General features: G+C 32.6%; 1 protein-coding gene across 1 annotated transcript; it reads left to right on the top strand.

The window, feature by feature from the left end:
- Positions 1-21,536, top strand: LOC106102511 (collagen type IV alpha-3-binding protein). The gene is made up of 12 exons (XM_013282018.1): positions 1-326; positions 702-818; positions 1,578-1,677; positions 3,493-3,663; positions 4,386-4,566; positions 4,860-4,920; positions 16,232-16,414; positions 17,022-17,128; positions 17,959-18,080; positions 18,907-19,085; positions 19,717-19,840; positions 20,435-21,536. The coding sequence occupies exons 1-12, from the start codon at positions 108-110 to the stop codon at positions 20,560-20,562; spliced, it is 1,692 nt and encodes a 563-aa protein (XP_013137472.1). The 5' UTR covers positions 1-107; the 3' UTR covers positions 20,563-21,536.
- Positions 21,537-26,015: the final 4,479 nt, after the last annotated feature.

The following is a 26,015-nucleotide window of genomic DNA, read 5'->3' as shown; positions in this document are numbered from 1 at the left end:
CCACAGATATCAAACTTTTGACAGCAACAATATTATTAGGTGTAACGACATTGTGTATTTAGTAATATTTTGTTTTGTTAAAAATTTGAGTTCATATATTTTGCAAAATGGTCGATGAAAATATAACAGTGAGTGATAATTCAGACATTGACGAAGGCGGTACTGCAGAACTTCGTGGTTACTTAAGTAAATGGACGAATTATATTCATGGTTGGCAAGATCGGTTCATCGTTTTAAAGGATTCCACTTTATCATATTATAAAAGCGAATTGGAGAGTAATCTTGGATGTCGAGGTGCATTATGCTTGAAAAAAGCTAAAGTTAAGGTAAAGCAACATATTTTTTCGACTTTACAAAAATTGATTTGTCCTTGTTTGTCTTCCTTAATGAAACAAATAATATTAAATCAGGTGCAATAGAACAATGTATTCGTTTTATTGCCCACAGCGACCCTCGTTTTTTACGTATTCTGACACGTGATTTAGTTTTCTTTATCTATTATGATGGTATTAAAGTTGTATTTATCAGCATCATATAATTTTCGAAACTATTGATAAAGCTATAAATCTTATTTATTTAAAATACTTAGAGGATAACTTTTTATTAAATGTCAAAAATATAAATGTAAGTTGTGTAGTTTCCTTGTGTTAAATTCATGTAACATAGATTAAATTAATTTGGTCTTTTGTTTTTTTTTTCAGCCACATGAATTTGATGATTGCCGATTTGATGTATCTGTCAATGATTGTGTGTGGTATCTAAGAGCTTCAAATCCTGAGGAGAAACAGCAATGGATCGACATATTGGAATCATTCAAAGTAAGAATAAATTAATACATTGTAAAATACACTTAATGGTTAACATGATGCCAACATTTGCCTGAACATTACATATATTAGATAAATATAAAATATTATAACTAATTAAAGCATAACTAACAGGATAAATTCTCTTTATCCTTAATTTTTACACTCACAGTTGTATTCAAAATTGATAATATTCTGCTTGAATAGTAGTGAATGTTTTAAAAACAAAAGTGGCACAGTGACCCACATTTGACCTTCAACCAACAATCCGACAAAAATAACATTTTCCCTAACCTATATTAGATCGTCTGACTTGAACGAACTTTTGTATATCCCTTACAACTAAAGGAAATGTGGACCTGCTGAGTTGTTGATTATTGGCTAAATTTGGCACAAAATTGGCAAATTGCTTGGTTTGGCTTTATTTAACTCTGCAGTCTCAATGTAAACATTACTGAACTATTTTTCTTTGAATCCAGAATCATAATATTTATTTACTAAAAGGTTGGGATTACTCATGTTGTTATCAGTTAAACTTCCATATCATATGATAAGGCTTGTTTAGCAAAATTCCCTTGAAAAATATGTGGTGTTGTAATAAATAGAAATGCCAATAGCCTGATAAAGGTATGGACATCCAATCACATGGTCAGGGGTTCAAATTTCGTAGATTTGTTGTAAACCACATTCTAGAACACAGGAATAGCTAAATTAACAAAAATCTACTAATATTCTTAAAAATGGTTAAAACATGTTATGTTATTTTTAAAGGTGGAGTCAGGGTATGGAACAAGTTCAGACAGTAGTTCAAATGGAGGCGGTCTGAGAAGACATGGCTCTGTTACTTCACTGCAATCAACAGGCTCAAATGGTAAATTATCTTTGTTACTAACTAGCTGTTGCTCGCGACGTCGTCCACTTTAAATAAAAAAAAATATAGCCTATGTTACTGATAACATAGCTTTTTTATGGTAAAAGAATTTTTAAAATCGCCCCAGTAGTTTTTGAGTTATTTCAATACTTACAAATCTTTCTTCTTTATAATATTATCACAAATTAGCTGTACCAGTGCTGGTTCATTAATTACAGAATTAATTTTTATATTGTGTAAAAATTTTAATTAAAAATGTTAAAATGCAACTGCTCAATCAACAATGAGGGCCCTTGCCATTGGCTGAGGATTTAAGTAACCATGGCAACCTTGCTTTTTTGCTGCTTTTGGTTTTTGTGCCATTCTTACAGAGCTGTTTTTTTCGGTTTACTCACTGACAATTCAAAAATATCTGTGATTGTTGACATCCTATGTAACAAAGTGTGTGTTTACACTTTATTATATTAGTATAGTTATATTTAAATAAAAGAAAGAATAATTGTACTTTTAGCAAGGTTAACACTCTGCATCACCATAATTTAATTTTCACATAAATTTATAACAAAAATTGTTTGGCATTAGATTGTTAACTTAAATACTTTAAATGAATAGTTAGAAATTATTTTTACATCTTAATTTGATGATAATTGCTTGAAAAATAATAAAAAAAACGGATTTTAACTAATCATCATCTCCCCTGCCTTATCCTACTCCCGTAGGGTCAGCGCACCGGGTTTTTGTCCTCAAAAGCACTCTATCATCCATCACCTCAGTTATCACTCCCTTCTTGATCATGTCACCTTTTATGCAATCCATCCATCTCTTTCTAGGTCTACCTCTACCGGTGTACCTCCACATTCATAACTAATGTTCGTCCTGTTACATGCGATTCATCCCTTCTCAAAACATGCCCATACCACACTAACCTTTTAAATTCATTTGTGTTTGGAGGTATTTAATTTAGTATAATAAATGCTGCCTTGATAAAAACATTATCAGTGAAATTGATACTTTAATATTAATATGTTTGTTAGTTATCTTTTGTTTCCTTTGTTATCTAAATAGCAACATTGACTTGTGTTTCATTTTTATTTACCCGTTTGCAATTTTTATGTTCATGTAGATAATTGGATGCTGTGAATTTGACATTGCAGTTATCTTTATTTAACTTTGTAGTGATTTAAAAACATTTGTGATCTGTAAAGCTCCTTCAATTATATTTAATTCATATTATTTGAGCTTTTACTTTTCAGTTATAAAGTTGTAAATTTGCCAAATAAATAAAACAATACTTCTCTATGTCTATACTACTATTGTAAAGAGGAAAGATTTTTGTACATATTGAAATAACTCAAAAACTGCTGGGCCAATTTAAAAAATTCTTGCAACATTAAAAAGCTATGTTATATGTTATCAGTGAGTAACATAGACTATGTTTTTTATTATTTTTTAATTTCAAGCGGCCGAAGTCGCGAGCAACAGCTATTATGATGATAAAAATAGATACAAATGTACAATAACTTAATGTGAATAACAATAAAAATCGAATTATTCTCATTGATGCGTCATTGACTGTCGCATACATTATTCTAAACGTTCACATCTTAATTCTTACTAATAATATACCATAGATGCGAATGTTTGGATGGATATTAGAGCTTGTAGCCTAAAAGGCTGAATGGATTCCAAAAAATTTGGGTACCTGTAAAACATAGTCTGGAAGAACATTAAAGCTACTTATAAAGAAATTTAGCAAAAGCAACTTCATGATTTTAATAAGATTAATACTTTATATTAAAATTTGGTTATTTGCAGGTCGTACATCTCGTCGTTTGACTGAGAAAATCGCTGAGTTGGACACATACAGTGAACTGTTGTCGAAGCAATCCCTACAGTTGCAGAATTACTTTGACAAATGCGTCGCTTCCTGTCCACAGATTAATGATGAGAGTGTTGAAGCTATTGATGCTGTAAAACTTGTTGATGGTAAGGTTAATGTCAAATAAAAGATTTAACCAAGTAGTGAAACGAATCATAATTAATTCCCTTTGTATTTACAATTTGATAGACGTCAAAATTTGAAAGGTACTTGGAGTTCAAATTCCATCATGCTTAAGCATATGACGTGGGGGCCTTCAAAAGGAGAGTGAACAGCTACCTATTAAGCTAGCGCGTACCAACTTTCGACTGCATCGTCACCTCCTTCAGGTGGGATTGTGGTCAAGCGCTAGCTTAACAAATAATAAAAAAAAAGCATGGTCTTATCATTTAAGCCGCTGTTATATGTTTAAATAATGTTTCAGCATTCGGCTATAAGTAATATAGATATTGAGGAAGTATTAAAGCTGAGGAATTTCTTTTTAAGATGCCTGTATGTTGCTTAATGTTTAAGTCTTGTAATAGATACGACGATAATGAAATCACTGTTCAGAAAGGTTGAAATTAATTGGCATTTTTTGAAGAAAAAGTTATTGTTTAGCAACTGCAAAGATTAAATTGTTTCTGATTTGTACATTTTCATATATAGACAACATTAATAGACAAAAACAGTTAGGAATTTAAAAGTAAGTTATAAGTAGGGTGTTTTATTTTAATGTTATTAATATATCATAACAGCATTGCCTTAATAGTCGCTTCAAAATGATATACAACAAATCGGCGATATCTCAAACACTCAATGTACAGTATTAATAAAGCAACACGTGTAGGGGGCGTGGATCTGCGCACGCAGTCGGGGGATGCGGGCGATGTGGGCGGGGCGGGCGAGGTGCGCGCGACGGGCGCGTCGTTCCGCGCGACGTGCGGCGCCACGCTAACTACGCTGCACCACTGTCTCGACCTGCTGCGCCGCAGGGAGAGGCAGGCGCGCCAGGCGGAAGACCTCTACATGTGAGGACCCATTATACTTACACATTCCCGCTTTTATTTCTTCTAGTGCCCTAGGGTATGGAAGAGATAGAACCAATCATTGTGGCGATATTTGGGGGAGGCTTATGGTTAACAGTGGGCGTTAAATTGTTGAACAGTTCCTTGAGTTCCTACCGTTCTAACGCCGGTAATGTATATACATGTCTTGTGGATAATGTAATTTATCGTCTATTGATCTTTTTTGGAAAGTTTATTTACTAGTTTTACAATACTCAAACGATAAATTTGAATCTAACTTGATCATTTTGTTTTAGGGCATTAAAGAATCAATTGACGGAAGCAAGATTGGCGTCAAAACCCGGACCTGATCACGAGGTTAGTAATTTTAGTATTATTATGTTTGTTGCTTGTCCAAAAACGAGTCTTTGAATATATAACCAATGTTACTTTTGGAATAATGATAGTATAAAAATAATTTTACGAATAATAGAAATTCCGTTTTATTTTTCAAAATTCCGAGTTCATTACATTCAAACACACATAGTTACGTATGTCTGTGTCTAAAATTTGTTTTTTTTTATTATGTCTTAATTATCTTTATAATTTTGTCTATTAATAAATTTAGTACGAGTACAAACAAATCGCCTCCTATACAATAAATAGACAAGTCCTTTATGACTTGCATTAGTTTAACCACAGATAATACAATATACTACTGATAGTTTAGCCCCGCCTTGAAGTCGAATTCCGTGTAAAATAGGGTTTATTCTGACATTGACGGCGCTTAATGGTGTGATAGCTATGAATAAAATGATGAATGTTTTTCCAGACTATTACCTTGTTTATTTTTAGATACATGATTTCTAGATATGACAAAATAAAGTGTAGAGATTTATAAATTAAACAAAACACATGTATTTGAAATGATTACACAAATATTCATCCAATTGGAATGAATGTAGGATGTTATTTAATTAGACAAATTTATGTACTAAATTACATGTTATAAATAACTAAATTGATCGATGATTGAATTAATTTGTTGTAAATATAAATAAATATAAAATATCTATATTGGATATTTTTTGAATCTGCTACAACTTGCAGGTTCAATACTTTATCTCATTTTAAACTGAAACGATGTCACAAGTATTTCCTAGAGTTATGTCACAGATAAAAATAATCTATAGATTATATTATCCACTTGTCAAGATCGAATTAGATTCTTTATAAAATCAATTAGAAAGCCTTCACCTGATAATGTCTTTTCAGAACACAATTTCATATTGAAACAAATGTCAAAAAATATGTTATTATCTCTTTCTTTCAAAGAGAATAAGTGGGTTGAGAATACTACAGCTTTGGCGGCAGGAATTAAATTTAACCGTAGAATTCTACTGCCATGACCTGACCCTTTCGTACTGACCGCTTTATGAAGAAAAGTTACAGTACAGTAAGGGTAGATCTACATTAAGGTGGTCATATACTTCATTCTAATAATAAAAATGCTAAAGTTTCGATTGATGATGGATCTCGAATATGACTTAAGGAATATCGATGTTTAGGACGGAATTAGAATATTGTCTAGAAGAACGTATAGGTTACTAGCTTAATTTGTCAATTTTTCGCGTATGCAATCGCGGGTAAAAGCTAGTCTATATCTATCTACACCTATAGTGAAATTGGAGTGTGTGTCATATAAAAAAAATCAGATTTCGGGAAAATGATGTATTTGTGTTGCTGATATTGAAAATCGTATGTTTTTGTCTCTCTGTCCGCAAGCCGCGTTTTTCTGAGTAACCTCCGAAACGGCTGGGCCGATTTCGACCGGACTTTCACTGAGGATAGTTGACATAAACGGGCATATTATAGCTACTTTTTTATCTTAATATTGCATGGACGAAGTCGCGGGCAACAGCTAGTTGGTTAATATAAACACAAATATAGCGTACTGTGTAACAAGCAGGCCGGGGTAGTTTCACCTCGGCTCGGCATAGTAAAGGCGGCCGTGTCGGAGCACGGACGTGCCGCGCGTTTATTCTCTTTCTGTTTATATTCCATTTATCGATACCCTTCACTTGTTTCCTGTTCAATTATCTTTGGTTTACTTGAGTTATTTTCGTACCTTTATCAGTGGATGTTAGTGCCGCTTTAGTGATGTTCCTTGGTCGCGTGTAATATTTTTTTTTGTTTTCACCCGTTTGAGAATGAAATTTAACCTGTTTAAGAAAAGTCTGCGAGAGGTTAGTTGTGTTATTTGTTTGTTCCATGTATTTCTAAATATAATTTTAAGCAAATGTTTGTAAAAGTAAAATTCATAATTTCCATAACATAATTAGATGTTTATTTCTTATGATGTGCCGTTTAATAGTCTTTTTCCTCAATAATGTTTTATTTAAGGTCATCCTATTAAATGTAACGTATAATTTTAGTAATATATTTTATTTACCTACATCTTCAGTCATATGCCTACATCGTAATATGCCGGTGTTTTTGTTATTTATTTAACCTTTTATTAACATACTGATAAAGATAAAGAAAACCATAATATATTGTATATAAAAATATTTTAATATAAATCAAGTACATACGAGTAAAATAAAAAACCCACATCATGTGATGTTGAGATTAATCAAATGATATCACACATGTTTATTTCTAATCTAACGATTGTTTTGTGTTTATATACTTTGTTGTTCTTGTACATAATATATAAATGACGTATTCGAATCCCCTACCTTATGTAGCTCCATACAAAAGTGCGTTATACCATTGGCTCTTTAAGGGAAGACATTTGGCTCTTAAAACTTATTTTTATGATTAATTTGATACCCAAATGATAACCAAAGCTTGGTCTATTACAATAGCTTCGATAACAACCTTAGTGAAATGTTATTTTTGAACTGTTTAACTGCGTTTAGTTTATGTGGAATCAAATTAGAAATAAACTTGCGCCCTTTTGAAAAGTAGCATTAAAAAACATTGAATTTTCTACGCACGTAATTTTAAACCATGCAAATTAATTAGGAAATTTACGTTTTTATTTCTACACGTTTAAAGTTTTATGTGCTAGGTTTACATGGGCGTGTTTTCAAGAAGCGAGCCTATCATTTCCTCAAAGGCCGGCAACGCATCTGTAGTTCCTCTGATGTTGCGGATGTCCATGGGCGTCGTTGACTACCTTGTTCACGCCGCTCGTTTGCCCTCTCTTATTATAAAAAAAAACTAGCTTAGTGATCTCGGTGTTCACCGCGGAAAGAACGAATTAATTTACGCGTCTTTGGGAAGTCAATGTAAGAGTGGAACTGAAGCTCTTTATGATGTTTGTGGTTTTATGTCTTGATTCTGGAAATAAGTAACGCTAATAGCCTTTAAATATGTGACTTTTGTTAACTTAAGGTTTGTTTATTACCAGCTTTTGCCCGCGACTCTGTCTGCGAGGAATTAAAAACAACAAAAGCAAGTAGACTTTGAGTTTGTCCAGATTATGCTCAATAACTATGCAAAATTTCATCAAGACCTGTTCAGTAGTTTAGGCGGAAAACTCCCAACAAACCGTCTAAACATTAGCATTTTTTTTTTATATGAGACGGGGGCAAACTTTCGGCGGGAACACAAAGGTGGTCAACGACGCCCATGGACATCCGCAACACCAGAAGAATATAATATCATAATATTAGTTAGATAAACGCAGTCTTCTGATAAATAGACTGAAAGCATTTGAATTATTTGAGATCATGTCTATAACATTGTATCATTTAATTTGGTTTGAAATTAGCCTGTGACGTAATTCGGTCAGCCTCGTTCACATCCATTACCCGTCTAGCCTTGCGGAACGCGTTTGTTTATGGAAACGGAAATACACTGAATGTGTGCGAATTTACACATACTAACCACATTTGTTTTTAAAAATGTAGTGAAAAGTTGCCAGCTACATCTTCATAATACAAAAAATCGTCAGATTAAACGGTAACTAAAAAAAAAAAACAATTGAGTCATGCATACGTTTGGTGCATACGTGATTAATGCGGTCATTTTCCACGAATTAAGGCGATTTAGTGCATTACTAATATTATTTAAAAAATTGTGAATATGATGAGTTAGGTCATTTGTAAAATCTTTTAAGGTTCAATATTTGTATTACGTTTCACGTTGTGTTTTAGTGAAAATTACAAAACTAACAAATGAAATTAGATACCACAAAATTAAGTAGCACATAGTTACCTTAGTATTAAGTATGTCATTGACTTTGCCCTTGAATGGTTAAGTTACATAAAGCAACGGTTGTTCACAAACATGGCATCTGGTCGGGAATTCTGATGGCAGCCGGTTACTGCAATGCCGCCCTTATTCGATTTTTTCAAGGTAACTTAGGCTGAAGTTTAATTATTTTGCTGTAATTTAGGGGGTAATCAAATAATTTTGACGATTTATTGACATTTACACTTGAAAAATTGAGCCAATAGTAATTTATACTATTATAGACTAAAAAAAAATTTTATTTTTTCACTCGCAATGTCTTCTATTAGTTTGGCTTCTTCCAATCATTCCCAGTTCAATTTAGTCCTTTACGCAACGACTCGAATTCTATGGAGACGATAGAATTCAATTAATAAATCAATATAGCATTTTATAAAGAAACAAAAAAAAAAACTCCATCCCTCGCGACTGATAATGTTCTCCATACAAGTTAAAATAAACTTTAATACAGTGTAAAACAATGATCAGGTTTGCTATCGACTTTTCCTGAGATCACTCTCATTTATCCGACGTTCTTACGACTTGATGGAACTTGATGTATCTGCGAAGAAATTCAAAGATATATGTGAAGTCAAGCAGACTGCACTATACCTGCGCGGTGAAGGTCTAGTCAACCCTTACTAGGGTAGGCTCCTAGCCCCTCAGTGGGGACGAGCTGGTGATGCATACTCATGTGAAGACCGTATCGTATAACAACCTCGTGACAGCCCTGCCGGGTTCGCTAGGTCGATGCGTATCCGGGATGCCTCGGCTGCGGTTCGTTGCACTCGCTTATCATTGAATATGCGCCAACGTAAACATTACTCCCTGTTCTTTGCCATAATCTTGTTATACTCTTATTTCTAATACTCGTCACTGACTACTGGGACTGTAAGACAGGATTGTCGTTTGTAATATTTGAAACAAATTAATTTCTTTTGTTCTTTACCACTGTAGTTTAATTATACTTTTAGTATGAAATATGATAAAAAAACGTATTAAAATGTTCTAATTTATAAATCTATTCTAATATTATAAAGAGGAAATATTTGTATTTTTGGAATTTTGTATTTATTGAAATAACTCAAAAAGTACAGGATCGAATTCACCATTAAAAAGTTACGTTTTCACCAAGTAACATAGGCTATATTTTTTTATTATTTTTAATTCCACGCGGACGGAGTCGCGGTCATCCGCTAGTTGGAGATCAATTGATTAAAAGTCAAGTCTGTAACAACACCACACCTGTTAGTAACGAAAATTCGACTATAAAATATTCCATTGATGTAGCTTACTCATAGTCTGTTTATCTCTCATTGTATTCCGATCAAATTGCCAGTAAACCTTAAAACCGACATTCCCCGACGTAATAATAGAATGTTTGTTTATTCATCGATTGCTTTTCGTTCATTATCATGTGTTGCTAATAACGATTTTGTGTGTTCACTGTATCGCGAGGTTATACAGAAGTTCAATATTAAATCATCATACGTAACGTGTTTAGATATTTTAGCAGGCCGCTAAACATTTGCTTAGTTGCACATTGTTTATGGTTATGTTTGATTTTTGTTGTAGGTTTACTTTTCATTATCCTTGTTACCATTAATATTTTCTAATTTTATTGACTATAATAATACGAACATCGACTTTCTATGTAAACTGCAGATCGCCGTACTTGAAACGCGGTTAAAATCGATATTTCAGTACGTGTATGGCTGTTTTAAGAGAATACATAAATTATTTATGGAATTAAAATGATTTATGCGTTAAATTTATTATCTGTCTGTCAGACTAATGTATCGTAGGGGTGTGACTTGATGGTCGGGTGAAGGCGAAGGGCGACGGATGGTATCGATTTGCAGTGCACGTGGACTTAATTGCATGCTATTAAATCGCGCACATGCATACATATTGTAATGAAAATATATTAATATCTATATTGAAGGGAAATTACATGTTACATATGATTCTGGGGTACTATTTTAATGACCGTTCTATAACTATCGTGAAATACGTTAAACGACCTAGTAGTTTGAGTTTATTCTATCTAACTGTTGCTCGCGACTTCGTCCGCATGAAATAAAAAATCTATGTTTCTCACTGAAAACATAGCTTTTAATGGTGAAAGAATTTTTGGATTCGGCTCAGTAGTTTTTGAGTTACTTTATTACAATATACAAATCTTTCGACTTTATTATATTAGAATAGTTAAATAATCAAAAATACAAATCTGTCCTTTTATAAAAATGGTATAGATTTGATTACAATCCAGTTTATTAGACTTTCCAACTGGAACAGTGCCTGTAGCACAACTGATTCCCAGCAATCGCTCCTCGTTCTTTCACTTTGTTTCATGCTCTAGAAACGTGTGCGTGAGTTAAAAAAAATGTAACACAAATAAATTCATTTCGTCATGACGTAACCTCATAATTGGCGACTTGTTACGACAACTTTTGGTTGTAATTATGTCAATTTTGTATTGTAATTGTATTAATTAGTGTCCTATGTTTGATGTCAGCACTAATTTCCTACTTGTTTTTGCAGTTTGAGTTGTACTCTGTTTTAAAAATATTGTCTCATTATAAAATGTGTGCTTGCTACGTTGTAATATGCAACTAATGAAAGGAATTAAGAGGAAGGAAATTGTACCAATAATAATTGTAGTTTAGACATATGCACATTTTCTACTTTGTATTTTGTTATAATTTCGTGTTTTTAATACTTAGATAGTTTTTAATGGCCAGATAGCAAATGACAAAATAATTTATATAAGGGATACTAAAGGTTCCCTCGGTTGCTAGGCACGGTTAGAAATCTATGGGGCGCGGCGATGTCGGAAAGGCTGCGTGTTGCGTCATTGTATATTAGTGAAGACATAACATTGGACGGCACCCTAGTGGCACGGGGGATGATAGGAGTGACGTCAGCGTTTTATTTACCCCGAGGTTTTGTTGCTATGGGGTGCGGTTGCTCTTTTTTGCGACTGTCGCCCAGTGTTTTAGTGAACATTTTTTGTTTGTGAGTTTTTATGAACGTCATTGTTATTTGGTGATTTTTGTATGAATTTATATTCGCATCGCGTGTCGGTTAATGCAAGGAGTATATTTTGGGACAGATATACGATACATTTTAATAGTTTGTGGGGAATTAACAATATATGATGAATAAACTCACATTTTAATGTAAGTGGAAACTGAAATACTGGTGTTTTAGTGATAAAGAGTTTCTTTGTTGAAATGGATTTAACTTTATCTAAATTAAATTTACTCAAGTGTTTTATTAACTAAGTAAGACGTTCTTTCCGTCAATAAGGTTTTTCCTAGACTTTGTCATATTTATTAGATTGTCTGCTACATATACTGAAAACACTGTTTTTAGTATATAGCTTTAGTTAAAAAAGAACGTAATTTACTAACATTAGTTTACTTTTAATTTACTTCTAGCTTAACTTGGCAGGTGTTTTATACATATAGAAAACCACGCTTTAAGTATAGATTATCAATTTTTCTATACAATTATTAATTTCACTATATAATTATAGGTTAAAAAATTCATAGCTACGTAATACAATGCCAAGAGTTTGGCAATTATATTTCTAAATGTCAAGTTGAAATGGAATTTTAATAGTTAGAGTTGTTTGTGTTTTAATTGGATAGATCGATAAAGAATTTATTTTGGATATGTTTTATATTTCAACTAGATTTAGCCCGCGTATCCGTGTGCGTGGAAAAAATATAACTCAACTAGCTGTTGCCCGCGACTTCGTCCGCGTGGTATTAGAAAACATAAGAACTATGTAAATAACAAAAAGCTACATATCCCTCGGGAAACGGACATTCCTCGGGGATGAACCTTATCCCATGTGTACTTCAGACTTTGTTTTATATCTGTACCAAATTTTAATTAGATATGTTGAACCGTTGCAAAATGATCGAGTAAAAATTAAAAAAACTAAATTTAGAATCCCATGGGGACCGTAACTATTTCCAGGATAAAAAGTAGCCTATGTGTTCTTCCAGACTATGATCTAAACCTGTGCCAAATTTCAAAGAGATTCTTTCAGCCGCTTAGACTACAAGCGCTTACAAACATCCATCCATCGTAACTTTCGCATTTATAATATTTATAATATTCATGATTATTTGTCTATGCGTTAAGCCAGGTCTGTTACAAATTTCAACCTGATCCACTCAACAAACATCCATTCCAAACTTTATTATTTACGAGCTTTCGCCCGCGACTCCATCCGCGTGGAATTAAAAAAAAAACAAAAGTGAGTAGCCTATGTGTTCTTCCAGACTATCCTCTACATCTATGCTAAATTTCATCGAGATCCGTTCAGCCGTTTGGGCTGCATACTCTAACAAACATCCATCCATTTTAATATTAGTAAGATAGTATTACAGTATTTCTATGATATTAATTTATGCTAAGGTGGTTATTTTAATTTCTATATTGTCTAATAAATTTCTCATCGTAAAATGAAGGATTACGAGCTCACGATGAAGTAATAAATGTTTGTGGTGTGACACGTTCACCGATAATAACATAATCTTACATAATATAACATCATGTAACGGATTAGAATATAAATATACAGGCTGATTGATCACATGATCATTATCTGTATACAGTATGTTTAAAAATATGTACACAAGTTTGATACATGGTGTTGACATTGATATTGAAATACAGTGTTACATTGCCCTTATTTTATATCCGTATTTAACTAATAAATGATTTTTTCTATAGAGAATATTGCGTAAAACAGGTCTCACGCTTGAAGATGTGCACATTTTTTTTACAATATTTGGCATTGCGTTTCTATCGTAAAACCTTTATAGTATGTTGCACAATTCGTTTAAAAATGTTTTTAAAAGCTATAGGATATAAGCAACATTCAGTATGGATTAACGTGTATCCTGTTTCCGTTTTAATTCCTGTAGAAATTAAATTACATGTAATACCGAGAACGCATTATTTTTAATAATTTCCACTACTGCTACCTCAAGGTAACTCTAATTAGACTGATACAATATCCAAAATTATATTTAGAATACAAGACAATTTAATATGTAATTTTTTTATTTCCAACTCTATTAATATTCCAACGGCCACTTCAAATTATCTCGTTCAAGGAATATAACATTCGAATGACGAATTTTTATTCTCTAATCTTAAATTTCACAATAAACTGTTGACTAAAGTCTCTTTTGTTTTTTTTACTATATAAAATACTTAATGTCCATGGCACGTTCATCTGACCTAGATTGAAACGTCTCTATGTATAGAAATAAGAGATAAAGGTCTTACGCGTCAGGGGAGTGTTACGGTGAAAGTATTTCCAAGTATTGCTAGGGCTGGCTGGCAATAAACTATACTACGATTGCATTTATATTCTGTCTAGCTGTAGTCCACATCTTTGTTCCCGGAAATTAAAAAACTGTGTAACTGTGAATGATATCTTATGAGGGTAGTATGTTGCGATACAATTTATCCTTTGATATTAAACGTCATTTGACCCTTTTATGTTGTCTTTGTTTATGTACCCTCAATTAGGTTGTGCCAAATCACTGTTAATGAGAGAAAAGGGTCAGCCTTTTGTTTTGTATGCTTTGTAGGTAACCTATATGACGTCAAAGGTAATCGGGCAATCTGGTTTCTCTAGTACATTGTTTTAAGTAGGTTATATGTTTAACATTAACAATAGATGTCATTAAGTACAAGTAATGAAGCAAATACAAGTCAGACTATGAAGTAAAAAACAGTTTGGTCTGGTAGTTTTTTTTTACATCCTAAAATAACTTTTCTCTATTAGTCTTTGTTTGAAAAATATCTGGGAATATCTGATGGCAGCCCTCAATCGCTCTCTTCGTTACTTTTCCTCGTGTAATGTACTATTGATTCCATTTGCTACTGTTTTTTGTTAAATTTATAAATTGTTTTTAAATCAAAACGAAGAATTGCAATAAAACTTGCAAATCGAATTTGCTGGAAGAAATGCGTTTTTTTTCCCGCCTGCAATCATCGTTATAAAATAGTCATTGGACTTTAAAATGTGTGAATGTATGAAATATTAGCTTTTGCCCGGCACTCTGTCCGTGTGGAATTAAAAAAAAAGAAAAGTGTGTAAGCCTATCCTCTACAAGGCAAATTTGATCAAGATCTGTTCAGCCATTAAGGTTACAAACTGGAACAAACATTCCATTCATATATCTAAACTTTCGTAATTATAATATTAGTAAGATATTTTTGTGGTCTTATGTACTTGCTTGTTTTGCACAGGTGTAGAGTCCCACGGTGTTGTTGAGTTATTGAACTATGATTGTCCTATTATCAATATGTAGGACACCTGATTAATTCACGGTATATGAGGTCAGGTGTCCTAAATATTTTATAGGCGATAACCTGACCTACAAAGTGTGACGTAGTTCATTGTTATTCTGCCGTTTTGTTCAGTATATTACGGATGCCTTGCACGCTTATGTTCACGCAATAGGTGAAAACCCGACCTAACTGTTTGAAAGCGACATTTTAATGTACGATTCCAATTCCAACATTTTCGAAATAATTCTTCCATACCAATGAGGTCACTTTGGATTTTATTCATAAAGCTTTGTTGAAAACCACTTGAATTTTTAAAAAAATATAAAATTTGGCTACCAAAACGTATAAGTGTTTGTTATTTTTAATTAAAATTACTGCCAGCATTTAATAATTTGTGTTATTAAATGAGGTTGTTAAAGGAAAGCGCTTATCAGCGAGCTATGACGCCGCTGAAAACAGAACCTGGCAAGGTCGCCCGCTCTCACGTTGCATTCGTCTCTACAATGTCTGCTAAAATAATTATGTTTACATTTCCATTGCTTGAGATAAAGCAAACTGTATCAATATCCTATCTGAAACACCTTATTTGACCTAACACTAACAGCCAAATAATGAAACGACATTTAAGTAGTTACTAGCGCATTAAACTCGAAATTTTATTAAAATTAAACGTCGGCGCTTGCGAAGCGAATTGATTATGATAAAGCGGACTGTATTCTTACGGATTACAAACTAGCCGTTGCTCGCGACTTCGTCCGCTTAAAAATAAAAAATTACAAAAATACAGCCTATGTTATTCAGTAATCATGTAGCATTAAAACGGTGAAAGGAACGTAATTGGCCAAGTACTTTTCGAGTTATTTCCATACATATAAAAATACCAATCTCTCTTCTTTACAATGTTAGTGTAGAGAGGTAAAGGTGGACTTAGAGATGGATGGATTGCGTGAAAGTGGACATGATAAAGGAGTGTTGACTGAGATGACGTATGATAGAGTTATGTGGAGGACAAAAACCTGTTGCTCCAACCGTATAGGTGAAGGATAAAGAGGAAGACGATGATAAGATATAGAGAAATGTTTGTTACGGCTATATTTTTTATATTCAATGTGTTTTCAAGGAAGGGCCGCATTCAACGTTGCCGGACGACGAGTTCTACGATGCGGTGGAGACCGGCTTCGATAAGATGGAGGAAGAGCGGTGCGCTCGCGTTGTTCCGCCCGCGGAGCGTACCCGCGACCAGGTGGAGTTGCCGCCGCCTGCGCTCGACAACCGCCTCACAGTGCATCCACTATGGCCGGAGGTTAGTTTATTATACTGTTATTGATATTTCATAGACATAAAAATGTACAGAAGAGGTGTTGAAAAAAGTATTTCACCGTTACTTTCTCTGAAAGGTACTATATCAGTTGCCAAGATTATTGCCACTACGTCGTTGATTAATAAAATATTTTACAAAATTATAATAATCGCCTTATGTTAGAAAATAAACTAAACAGTGTTTCAAAATAAAATATACACTGTTATGAATAGTTATCTATGTAGCGTTAGTGTGATTTATGTTAAAAAAAATTATTGTTATTGTTGTTGTAAATTTTTTGTGCAAAATGTCCACTTAATGGCCCTACCGAGTTATAAATCACTCTCACATCACCATCTTACTTCTTACTAATATTATAAATACGCAAGTTCAGATGGACGGATGTTTGATGTTCCTTGGAGTTTGAAGTCTAAACTGCTGGACGGATCTCGACGAAATTTGGCATAGACGTAGACGATAGTCTAAAGGACACATAGACTATTCACTTTTTTTTCTTTCAATTGCACGCGGACGGAGTCGCGAGCGAAAGCTAGTATACTGTATATAAATTTACGCATCATTTTAATATGTTATTTTATACAATTTACAGATAAACAGAATATCAACGGAGCAGATACAGGCAGCGTTCGAGGAGGTAGGAGGAGGTATCGGCTGGCAGCTGTTCGCAGAGGAGGGCGATATGAGGATGTACAGGAGGTGAGGTTTTATAACCTTGAATTTATAAGTAGTTTTAATGTAATGTCTAGTGATTACAGATGTAGGTGAGTTTGGAATATAATACTAGTTTTAGTAAAAGATTGATACAAATATTGAAAGATGTTATGTCTTAATTTTTTATTGCTCTTCCCAATACTACTGTTGCAGGCCTCGTAGTAATAAACTACACAGGTAAGATTTGGATTGTAATATCGGAAGGCATAATCCATTATGTATTATTTGTACATTTTAACATAATGGTGGAGGGTACCTTTCTTATGTAAATTAATTAAAATTATGTTTGTAAATAACTTGTTTCAAAGGTTAAGTAAAAAAATTATATACGTTTATCATTTTTTGTGTTTATTAATGAAGTCAGTATTGATCTTTTTATTTTTTTTAACATATGAAAAGCCATATCTTTATATAGCGTGAGTATATACCATAAAATGAATGCTAGGCCTAAAAGCTTCTATCGTATTATAACACATTATACTGTACGCATTGAAATTAGTTCCATGTTTTCCCGCAATATGTCAGTTTTAAAAGACTTCAAAAAGATGTTTTTTTAATGATTAAGTTGAGATTTATAATCCGACTAGCTTTTGCCCGCGACACCGTCCGTATGGAGTAAAAAAAAAAAACAAAATTAAGTAGCCTATGCATTCTATGTCAAATTTCTTCGTGATCCCTTCTGTTATTTAGGCTACAAACTCTAACATTCATCCATCTACACTTTCGCATTTATAATATTAGTGAGATTTGAATTATTTGTGTTCTTTATGTGACTTTATATCAGTTTATTACAGTATTGTGTGTGTACTTTCCAGGGAGATGGAGGTGGACGGCATGGTGATGGACCCGCTGAAGGCGATGCACAAAGTGCGCGGCGTGTCTGCGCGCGAGATGTGCCACTACTTCTTTAACCCGCGGTACCGATACGAATGGGAGAGTGAGTGTTGTTCAATAAATTTACCTCTTATTTAGGATAATTTGTTGGTTTTAACGTAAAAAATGGTATGTTAAACGTAAATTTTGTTAAATAAAATATTAAATATTCAACTCGTGAACTTCGTAATCGTTAAGTAAAAAAATATTTAAAATCACATCTTTTGTTACTGTGAAAACGTAATTTTTTAATGGTTAAAGTATATTTGAAATCGGCCCAGTAGTTTTTAACTTAAATTAAATATCTATAATTATTATTAATAATATAATGCTAATGCATTTAGATAAATTACTACGATTAAAGACAACCAAAATCTACAGTCCTTTTTAATATTACTTTATAATTTACACACAAAGTATTTATCAAGTTAATTATAAAATAACTGAAAAAGATTGTACCGTGTCATCTAAAAAAAACTTTCAACTGTAACATTTTGATCACCACCAAATTCCCTAACTGTACATTATACAAAAACATAGACTGCAATAACTGTGTGATAATATTTGTATGTAGAATGTGTGTGTGTTTCTGAACGAAAATGTAAGAAAGTTGTTTCTAAACGATGACTAAATTGAGTGATTAATTTGACTGACGTATGATAGACTGGAGTGAATGTAGCAATATCCAGACGAAAAAGTAGCAAAGATAATAGCCGTACGTTTTCCAAGACGAAAAAAATAAGTAAAAAAACATATCTTGTAAAACAAAGGTTAGGGTGAGAAATAAAGTGATTACAGAAGAAGACTGTTTATTTTATCGCCCCAACCCTACATTTATCAACTTTTGGCTTTCCGTGTCTTTGTACATAGTTTTTTTTTTTAAATTCCAGCGACATTGGAGACGATGACGATAGTGGAGGAGATATCGTCAGACGCGCTGGTGTTCCACCAGACCTTCAAGCGCATCTGGCCCGCCTCGCAGCGCGACGCGCTCTTCTGGTCGCACGTGCGCGCTGACGATACTACTTACGCCGTTACCAACCACTCTACGTCTAATGCTGAATACCCTGTAAGTTTAACAATGGTAGAAACCACTTTTAACTTCTTTGCTGTTCCATAGAAATCGACATATTCTCATTGTAACTAATTATACTTTTGCCTATAAAATTTTAAAATGAGAAAACTTTGTAAAGGTAGACCTCGCTTTAATCTTTACACGAATGGGACGACTCGCCCCACGCAATACCTCGATCCAAATAGACGTGAAGTGGAAGTACTTCTGCATAAAGTCTGATAAGTTGCTGGATCCGTAATTTCAGTCTCCACTTTGAAGAGAAATTGGATTAGGCCGTATAAGAGACGCATAGAGATATCCTATTTATGTGCGTCTTCTTCATTGATTATACGTAGGCAACGCATCTGCGATTACATTAGAAAAGTGATTTTAGGAATAAATTACCTCTTGACTACAATCCCACAATATATTTGTATGTTGATAAAAGATCATTTTTAAGACAAAAACATCTATAACTGTCCTTTAATTATAGGCTTATTATTCTTTTTTAACTACTTTGTTGTTTTTTTCCTAATTCCTAATTGTGTTGTATAGTGATAAGATTGTTTTTTATTTATTTTAACTGTCTGTCATATGAAATCGGACTCTAATGCTTAAGTGATAAGGTTGAGAATGTATATTTCAGCCGAACACTGGCGCGTGCATCCGTCTGTTCGTGACGGTGTGCCTGGCGTGCCGCAGCTCGTGGCCGGCGGGCGCCGCGCCCACACGGGATAATATCACCACCAGTATAGCTTACTGCAGCACAGGTAACTTCTTAAATTCATATACTTATACGGGATAAAAAAGTAAGTAAATTATGTGTTTTTCAAGACTATGCTATATCTATGTCAAATTTTATCGAGATCCGTTCAGTCGTTTAGGTTTAACTGTAACAAACATTTATCAAAGTATTTTTTATAAGTTTTTTAAGAGTAAGATATTATTATCTTTATAGCGTAAACACACTTTTTTGTTATATAGGATGTCATCAAATACAATATAATTTTGAAAAAATCTTTTTTTTTTTTAATATAAATCATATACCTACGACATGCTATAGGCTATTAATTTTCACGCTATTAAATTTAAAGGTTGAGTGAATTAAAAAAAATGTGTGGGAAAAGGGTAAAGGATAAAATAGCAGTAAAGAAGCACGATTGCCATGGCTGTAGCAGGAACAGCTAGTATGTCATTTTATAAGAAAGCGATATTGTGTTGATGCAACACTAAATCATTGACTTACACGTCGCTATGACAGCTGTCAACGTCAATTACTAGCATTAAGATAAGCACGCTATTCCTACCGGTAAATACTACATTTAGTATTGATGTGTAACGTTGTTATAATTGTCTATTTCTAGTAAATCCCGGTGGGTGGGCACCAGCTGGTGTTCTACGCGCAGTCTACAAGCGAGAATATCCCAAGTTCCTGAAACGCTTTACTGGATACGTCGTGGACCAGTGCCGGGGCAAGCCGCTCGCCATCTAGCATTCCTCGAGTCTAATACGCGATTATACACCTTAACACATTGAGATAACAAAATGCAATTTAATACTGAGAATAGACCGTAACGCCAAGCAATACGGTTGTATTTACCGTAACGCACGATCTGGTATAGTATGGTGTATTTTGCCAATAGATGGCGTTGTTATTGATATTTTGTGGAATTCGTCATTTGAATTACTTGTTTTTATAAAATTAAAGAGCAAAGCATGACTTCCGTCTTACTTTGAGAAAAAACGTCTATAGTTCTTGTAACTGGCAACAAAAGCAGATATAGCTATATATGGTAATTAGACCAGAAATAAGGTATATAATCTGGTCTTTCCGTATCCACCCACCAATTTAACAATGTATAAAATGTATAGAATATTTTTATCTGTATTCGCCTAATGTAAATTAAATATTGGTGTAAAGCGGGTAAGATAATTCTTTAAACTTCACGTTAAAACTTGGGTTCATTTTGTTTTATATTTGTTATTGTAATATAAAGAGGTATATTTAACTGTGTAATTTATATGGTTATTATTAAGGGGGTAAATATTTAATTCAGTTATATTAAGTTAATCGAAAATGAAAGCAAAGAAATTTTACGTCTAGGGTCTTTCGTCCGATATGGAAAGTATAGACAAAAATAATGTTGAAAAGTCTTATTATTAATAATTGATTCCTGAATTATTAAAATAGAGAGAATGTGTGTTTTAAATTGTTATATTAATAATAGTTCAATACAATCTACCGATTTCTCAGGATTTAAATAATTTTATTTTTTATTTATGCGACACTATTTTCAGTTTTTGAGTAATTTTTCACACAATCAATATTTGGCATGGTTTTATCATGGTCTATAATTGTATTGGTGACATTATTAAATGGTTATCTAGATTATTGAAATTTAAAAGTCGTAGGGCCTGTCCCACCAAATTGTAAATTATCTTATAACAATATGTAAAATACGTGATAGAAATATCTGATTTTGTTTCCTTATCTGACAGTGACGTCATTTTAAGCTATTTAAACCTTTATCAGCCAGTGGTGGGACAGGCTCTTAACAAATTTAAATTAAAACTTATATGACCACCTAAGTTTATTCATATAGACCCTAGCGAGGTATCTTTCCTAGAACAAAATATAATTTTCACGGAGCTTACTTTCATTCCAGTCTCTTATAAAATGAATATAGATTATCATGAAGATTGTTTTATATCGAAGTTTTTTTTGAGAATTTTCAAATTGTCTATGTATTACGAGATGTCTGAATGTTTTTTATTCTGGTTGCATTTATAAGGCAATTTAAAAATTGTAATGGAAATATAGATGTCTGGAACAGTTGGGGTTTATAAAGCGTAAATATATAAGAAGCGAATATCTAAAGGTTATCGCTCATTGGACAATACCAGTTAAATGAAGCGGTGAGGCTAGAGGCGAATTTGATGTAAGGAAAAGTTTACAAGTAGGGAAGAACAATAAAAAATCATAATTGATTTGACCTTGAAGCACGAGTCAAAGGCAGACAAAAAAATTCTGTCACGTCGCAAAATGCGGTATCTTTATAAAACTTTAGTTATCTATGACTACATTTCCTCTTAAACTATAGACTATTTATTTATAGATTGTTATAGTTTTTGGTACTTTAAGGTAGGGCATTGTCCACAAGAGCTAGTTACTACATTGCGCCGCGGTGAGGTAAGTCTAATACGCGATTACCTTAAATTAGCATGGCCGCTACTTGTATGTTTACGTTATTCGCTATTGAAGACTGTTATTGGATTGTCTGTGTATAATAATATAAAAAAAATATGTTTTTTAATTATTGTTTATAATAAAATGTTTTATCATAATTATTTGGAGTTTTATTCCGCGGTTCTATAGATTGTGAAGATAGAATAGAAATAGAAATAATTTTATTGAAAAAAAAGAGATGAACAATAACAATTACAGTTATACCAATTAAAAGATAAATACAAATTGTGGTTAATATACGATTAATCTGGTGATTAATGCGATGCGTTGTCTTTTGCAGTAGACAAAAGATATTTTCTTTTTCTTTCATAGCCCCTTTATAATTTTTTTTAGTTAAAGTTTTTATATCTATACTAATATTATAAAGAGGAAAGATTTGTATTTTTGTATGTATTGAAATAACTCAAAATCTACTGAGCCCATTTCAAAAATTCTTTATTATTAAAAAGCTAACTTATCAGTGAATAATATAGCCTATGTCTTTTACAATTTTTCAATTTCATACGGACGAAATCGCAAGCAAAAGTTAGTCTACATATAGATATAGGAACACGGTATTATTGGTTTTATTACGAATTATATGTGAACATAAAGTTAACCACATAGATATAACAAGATCAGAAGTGGCCATTAACATAATATACAACAATTTCCAGAAGGCTGACATAAAAAGTTATTATTTGACACATAAAAATTATATTGGATCCAGTTACCCATTTTTTTCATTATACCATAATAAAGATTTTATGACCATAATAAGTGCTAAATGACTCACTTGTCTCAAATGGAGTCATATTCAAGAATTATAAAGCTGTTCTTAAATAATTAGTAATTAACTTGACTTCAAAAGAGGAGAGGATGCACAGAAAAAAACATTGCCCCTATAATTGTGTCCCCTTTCAGGCCAAATCTTTTCCAACTTCCCATTTTTGTATGAACAGGGTGGAAAGATGTAAAATTAGGTCTCCGGCACGCATAGAAAAAACGCGGAATTACTTCCACTTTACGTCCGTTACTGTTTTTTTATGAATGTATAACATACTATTACTTAAAGCCAGTAAAATTTCTTATTACTTATGAAATGTAATGGATTATACCATTTTGAGAGTTCTATTGTTAGGAATAATATATGAATATGAAAAAAATACAAAAGGTTACTCGGACGTACTGGATCGGATCAAGTAACAGATATTAATAGTATTAATGCTGCTGGCTGAATGTGAATTTCGCCAACTTACTTACTGGCTGAATGATGTCACGACATAAAATCTTTACTAAAAAAAAAAAAACAAAAAATGATGGATCTTTCCCCTAGAAGTGGAGACTCATATTCACAGAGGCCAAGGCTTACTTTAAAACTTATTTCCATGCGGCTTCATTCGCATGAAATTATGAAAATTTTACTTTATTGTTTACATTTGTCAAATTATCAATAGATAATGTCAAAATGATATGACATTGTGACCACCTTGCTTCCTTGATGTTGGCAGCAACTTATGGTCTCTTTCCCAAATTAGGGTTTCTATCTAAAATATTTACCTCCTAAGTTTAACGGCGTGGAAATATATAGCCTAAAGCGTGAAGTAAGTGCAGGGCTTTCTATTAAAAAAAGAAACAATTCCAAAATATGCTGTAATTGCTGACATCTTATGGAACAAAGTGTTTGTTTACGCTTTATTATAATAGTATAGAGTATAGAAATAGATGACAAATTTGGCTGCAAATGTTATAATGAACTGATACGCTTGAAGCTAATAGAGGCGACCATAAATATTCCAAAGACTACCAAAGTATGAAGTATTGGAGGGGTTTTCACATAATTTACAGCAAATATTTTCCTCAATGTTACATCTCACGGAGGAAACTATGTCAGGTATTCGTGAAATAATGTTGTAAAGATTCTAACAAAGGCTTTGTTACTGTATAGGGAGAATTTATCCTTGACCTCGGGGACTAAAGTATTATACTCTCGATAAAAATAAGGTCGTAAAGTCTTAAATGCTTAAATATAGTGTGTTTTTCCTTTTTTTTATTGATACAATTGTAAAGATAGTTAACTTTAATCATGTCAGAAATTGTTACGTTTCGTGTCGCAAAAATAGTACAAGTTGTTAGCTTTTTAACTATTTTTGATGTATTCTGTATTCTTAAAAGTTATTTGTTAATTTGTGCTATTGATCAATACGTTTATCTTTATTTAAAACAACAATGTTGTTAGGAAAGTATTAGGAAACAGAAGGAATAGTGGCGGGTAGTTTTATAAAATATATGGCAAGGAGTGGCTCAGGCTCGGTTGTAGTCTCGGCGCTGAGTCGCAACGGAACGTTCGATATATTTGCGTTGTCGCATTGGAGTTCAGTTTGTGTGTTTTAAAGTAATTTACAAGTATTGTTAATATGGCCGTCCGTCTATATTTTAAAGGAAGTCATTTGTGTCGAAATATCTAATAATGTGTTGTGTTTTCTTCTTTAAAGGTTGGCCTTGTTATTAAGTAGGTATAGGAGTAAATACATATGTATGTGATTGAGTCCAAGTTATTTTAATAATTTATAAAAGGAATATTATATTTCTATGTATGTCGTGTAAACCTATAATTAGGACAAATTATCTGCATGTTACTTATTGTATTGTGTAAAAATGTGTGTCATAATTTTGACTTGTTGGTTTATCTTAATAAATAAATAACTAAATAAATAAATAAGGAATCCTATAACAACTAAAAGATAGGTTTTAATTTTAATATTACGTAATTCAAGATTTTTTTTCACACGATGACCAAAAAGGTGGGAAATATGAAGAGCTTTTACCCCAAAGGGGTCCAAATATCGGAATAAAAGGCTTAACAAGTAAAAAATAACATGTTTATAAATGTTGAACAAAGAAATAAAGTAAGTTGTATTGTTCAGATTTAATAAATATCAATCTAAAATTAAATTAAAAAAAAAAACGGATATAGAAAAATCTTGTAAGTCATCTTTGCAAAAGGAATATGTCACGTACTCGTGAAATAGTTTCGGTAAATACGTAAACGAATTCCTCAGCTCCGATCATAATAGAGAACGTATTTGCTAACTGCAAATATTTTCTTCGAATTTCATTTCGGATAAAATCCTTAATAGAATCGATTCCGAGAAGGGAGGGTATTTGATATGTCACGTAAATACTCTTGTTGTTTTTACACACCAGAAATCATATGTAAATCTTATTGACATGGGTTTTCATTTGTATGGATCTACAGAGATTATTTTCATCTTAATATTTCAAGGTATTATACCTAAAAGGCGAAGAGAATCTGCTCTCCCTTAGCGACGACCATGACATTAGAGATAGTTTGTTTTTTTTTTTTTTTTTTTTTTTTTTTTAGTTCCCCTAACACATTTTAAGTCAGGGACCTGGGGAACGGGTGTATCTTTATTTCTTTATTTTTAACTCAAAACATAAATTTACATTGAAATCTTACTTCTATCTATCACAGTTTATATCACTTTATCTAAGCCTAATTTAAAACAATATTATATGACAATTACATTTAAAATACAACATAGACTAGAAAATTTTTGACTAGATTACAAAATGCAATTAAAATTATTTACAGTTAAAATACAATTAAAAACAAAATACAATAAATTTAAATAAAAAATCAATTAAAACAATAAATTATAAATATATTTAAACAAGTACAAAAAAAAAGGTAAATA

This window comes from Papilio polytes, unplaced genomic scaffold (assembly GCF_000836215.1).
Source record: "Papilio polytes unplaced genomic scaffold, Ppol_1.0 DF823923.1, whole genome shotgun sequence".
Lineage (NCBI taxonomy): Eukaryota > Metazoa > Arthropoda > Insecta > Lepidoptera > Papilionidae > Papilio > Papilio polytes.
This window is presented reverse-complemented; position numbering and strand designations above follow the sequence as displayed.

Coding starts and splice junctions, on each gene's coding strand:
- LOC106102511 (XM_013282018.1), top strand. CDS start 108: ATGGTCGATGAAAATATAACAGTGAGTGATAATTCAGACATTGACGAA. Junction 4,567..4,859: donor CAGGCGGAAGACCTCTACAT/GTGAGGACCCAT, acceptor ATTTTGTTTTAG/GGCATTAAAGAATCAATTGA. Junction 19,841..20,434: donor TATAGCTTACTGCAGCACAG/GTAACTTCTTAA, acceptor GTCTATTTCTAG/TAAATCCCGGTGGGTGGGCA.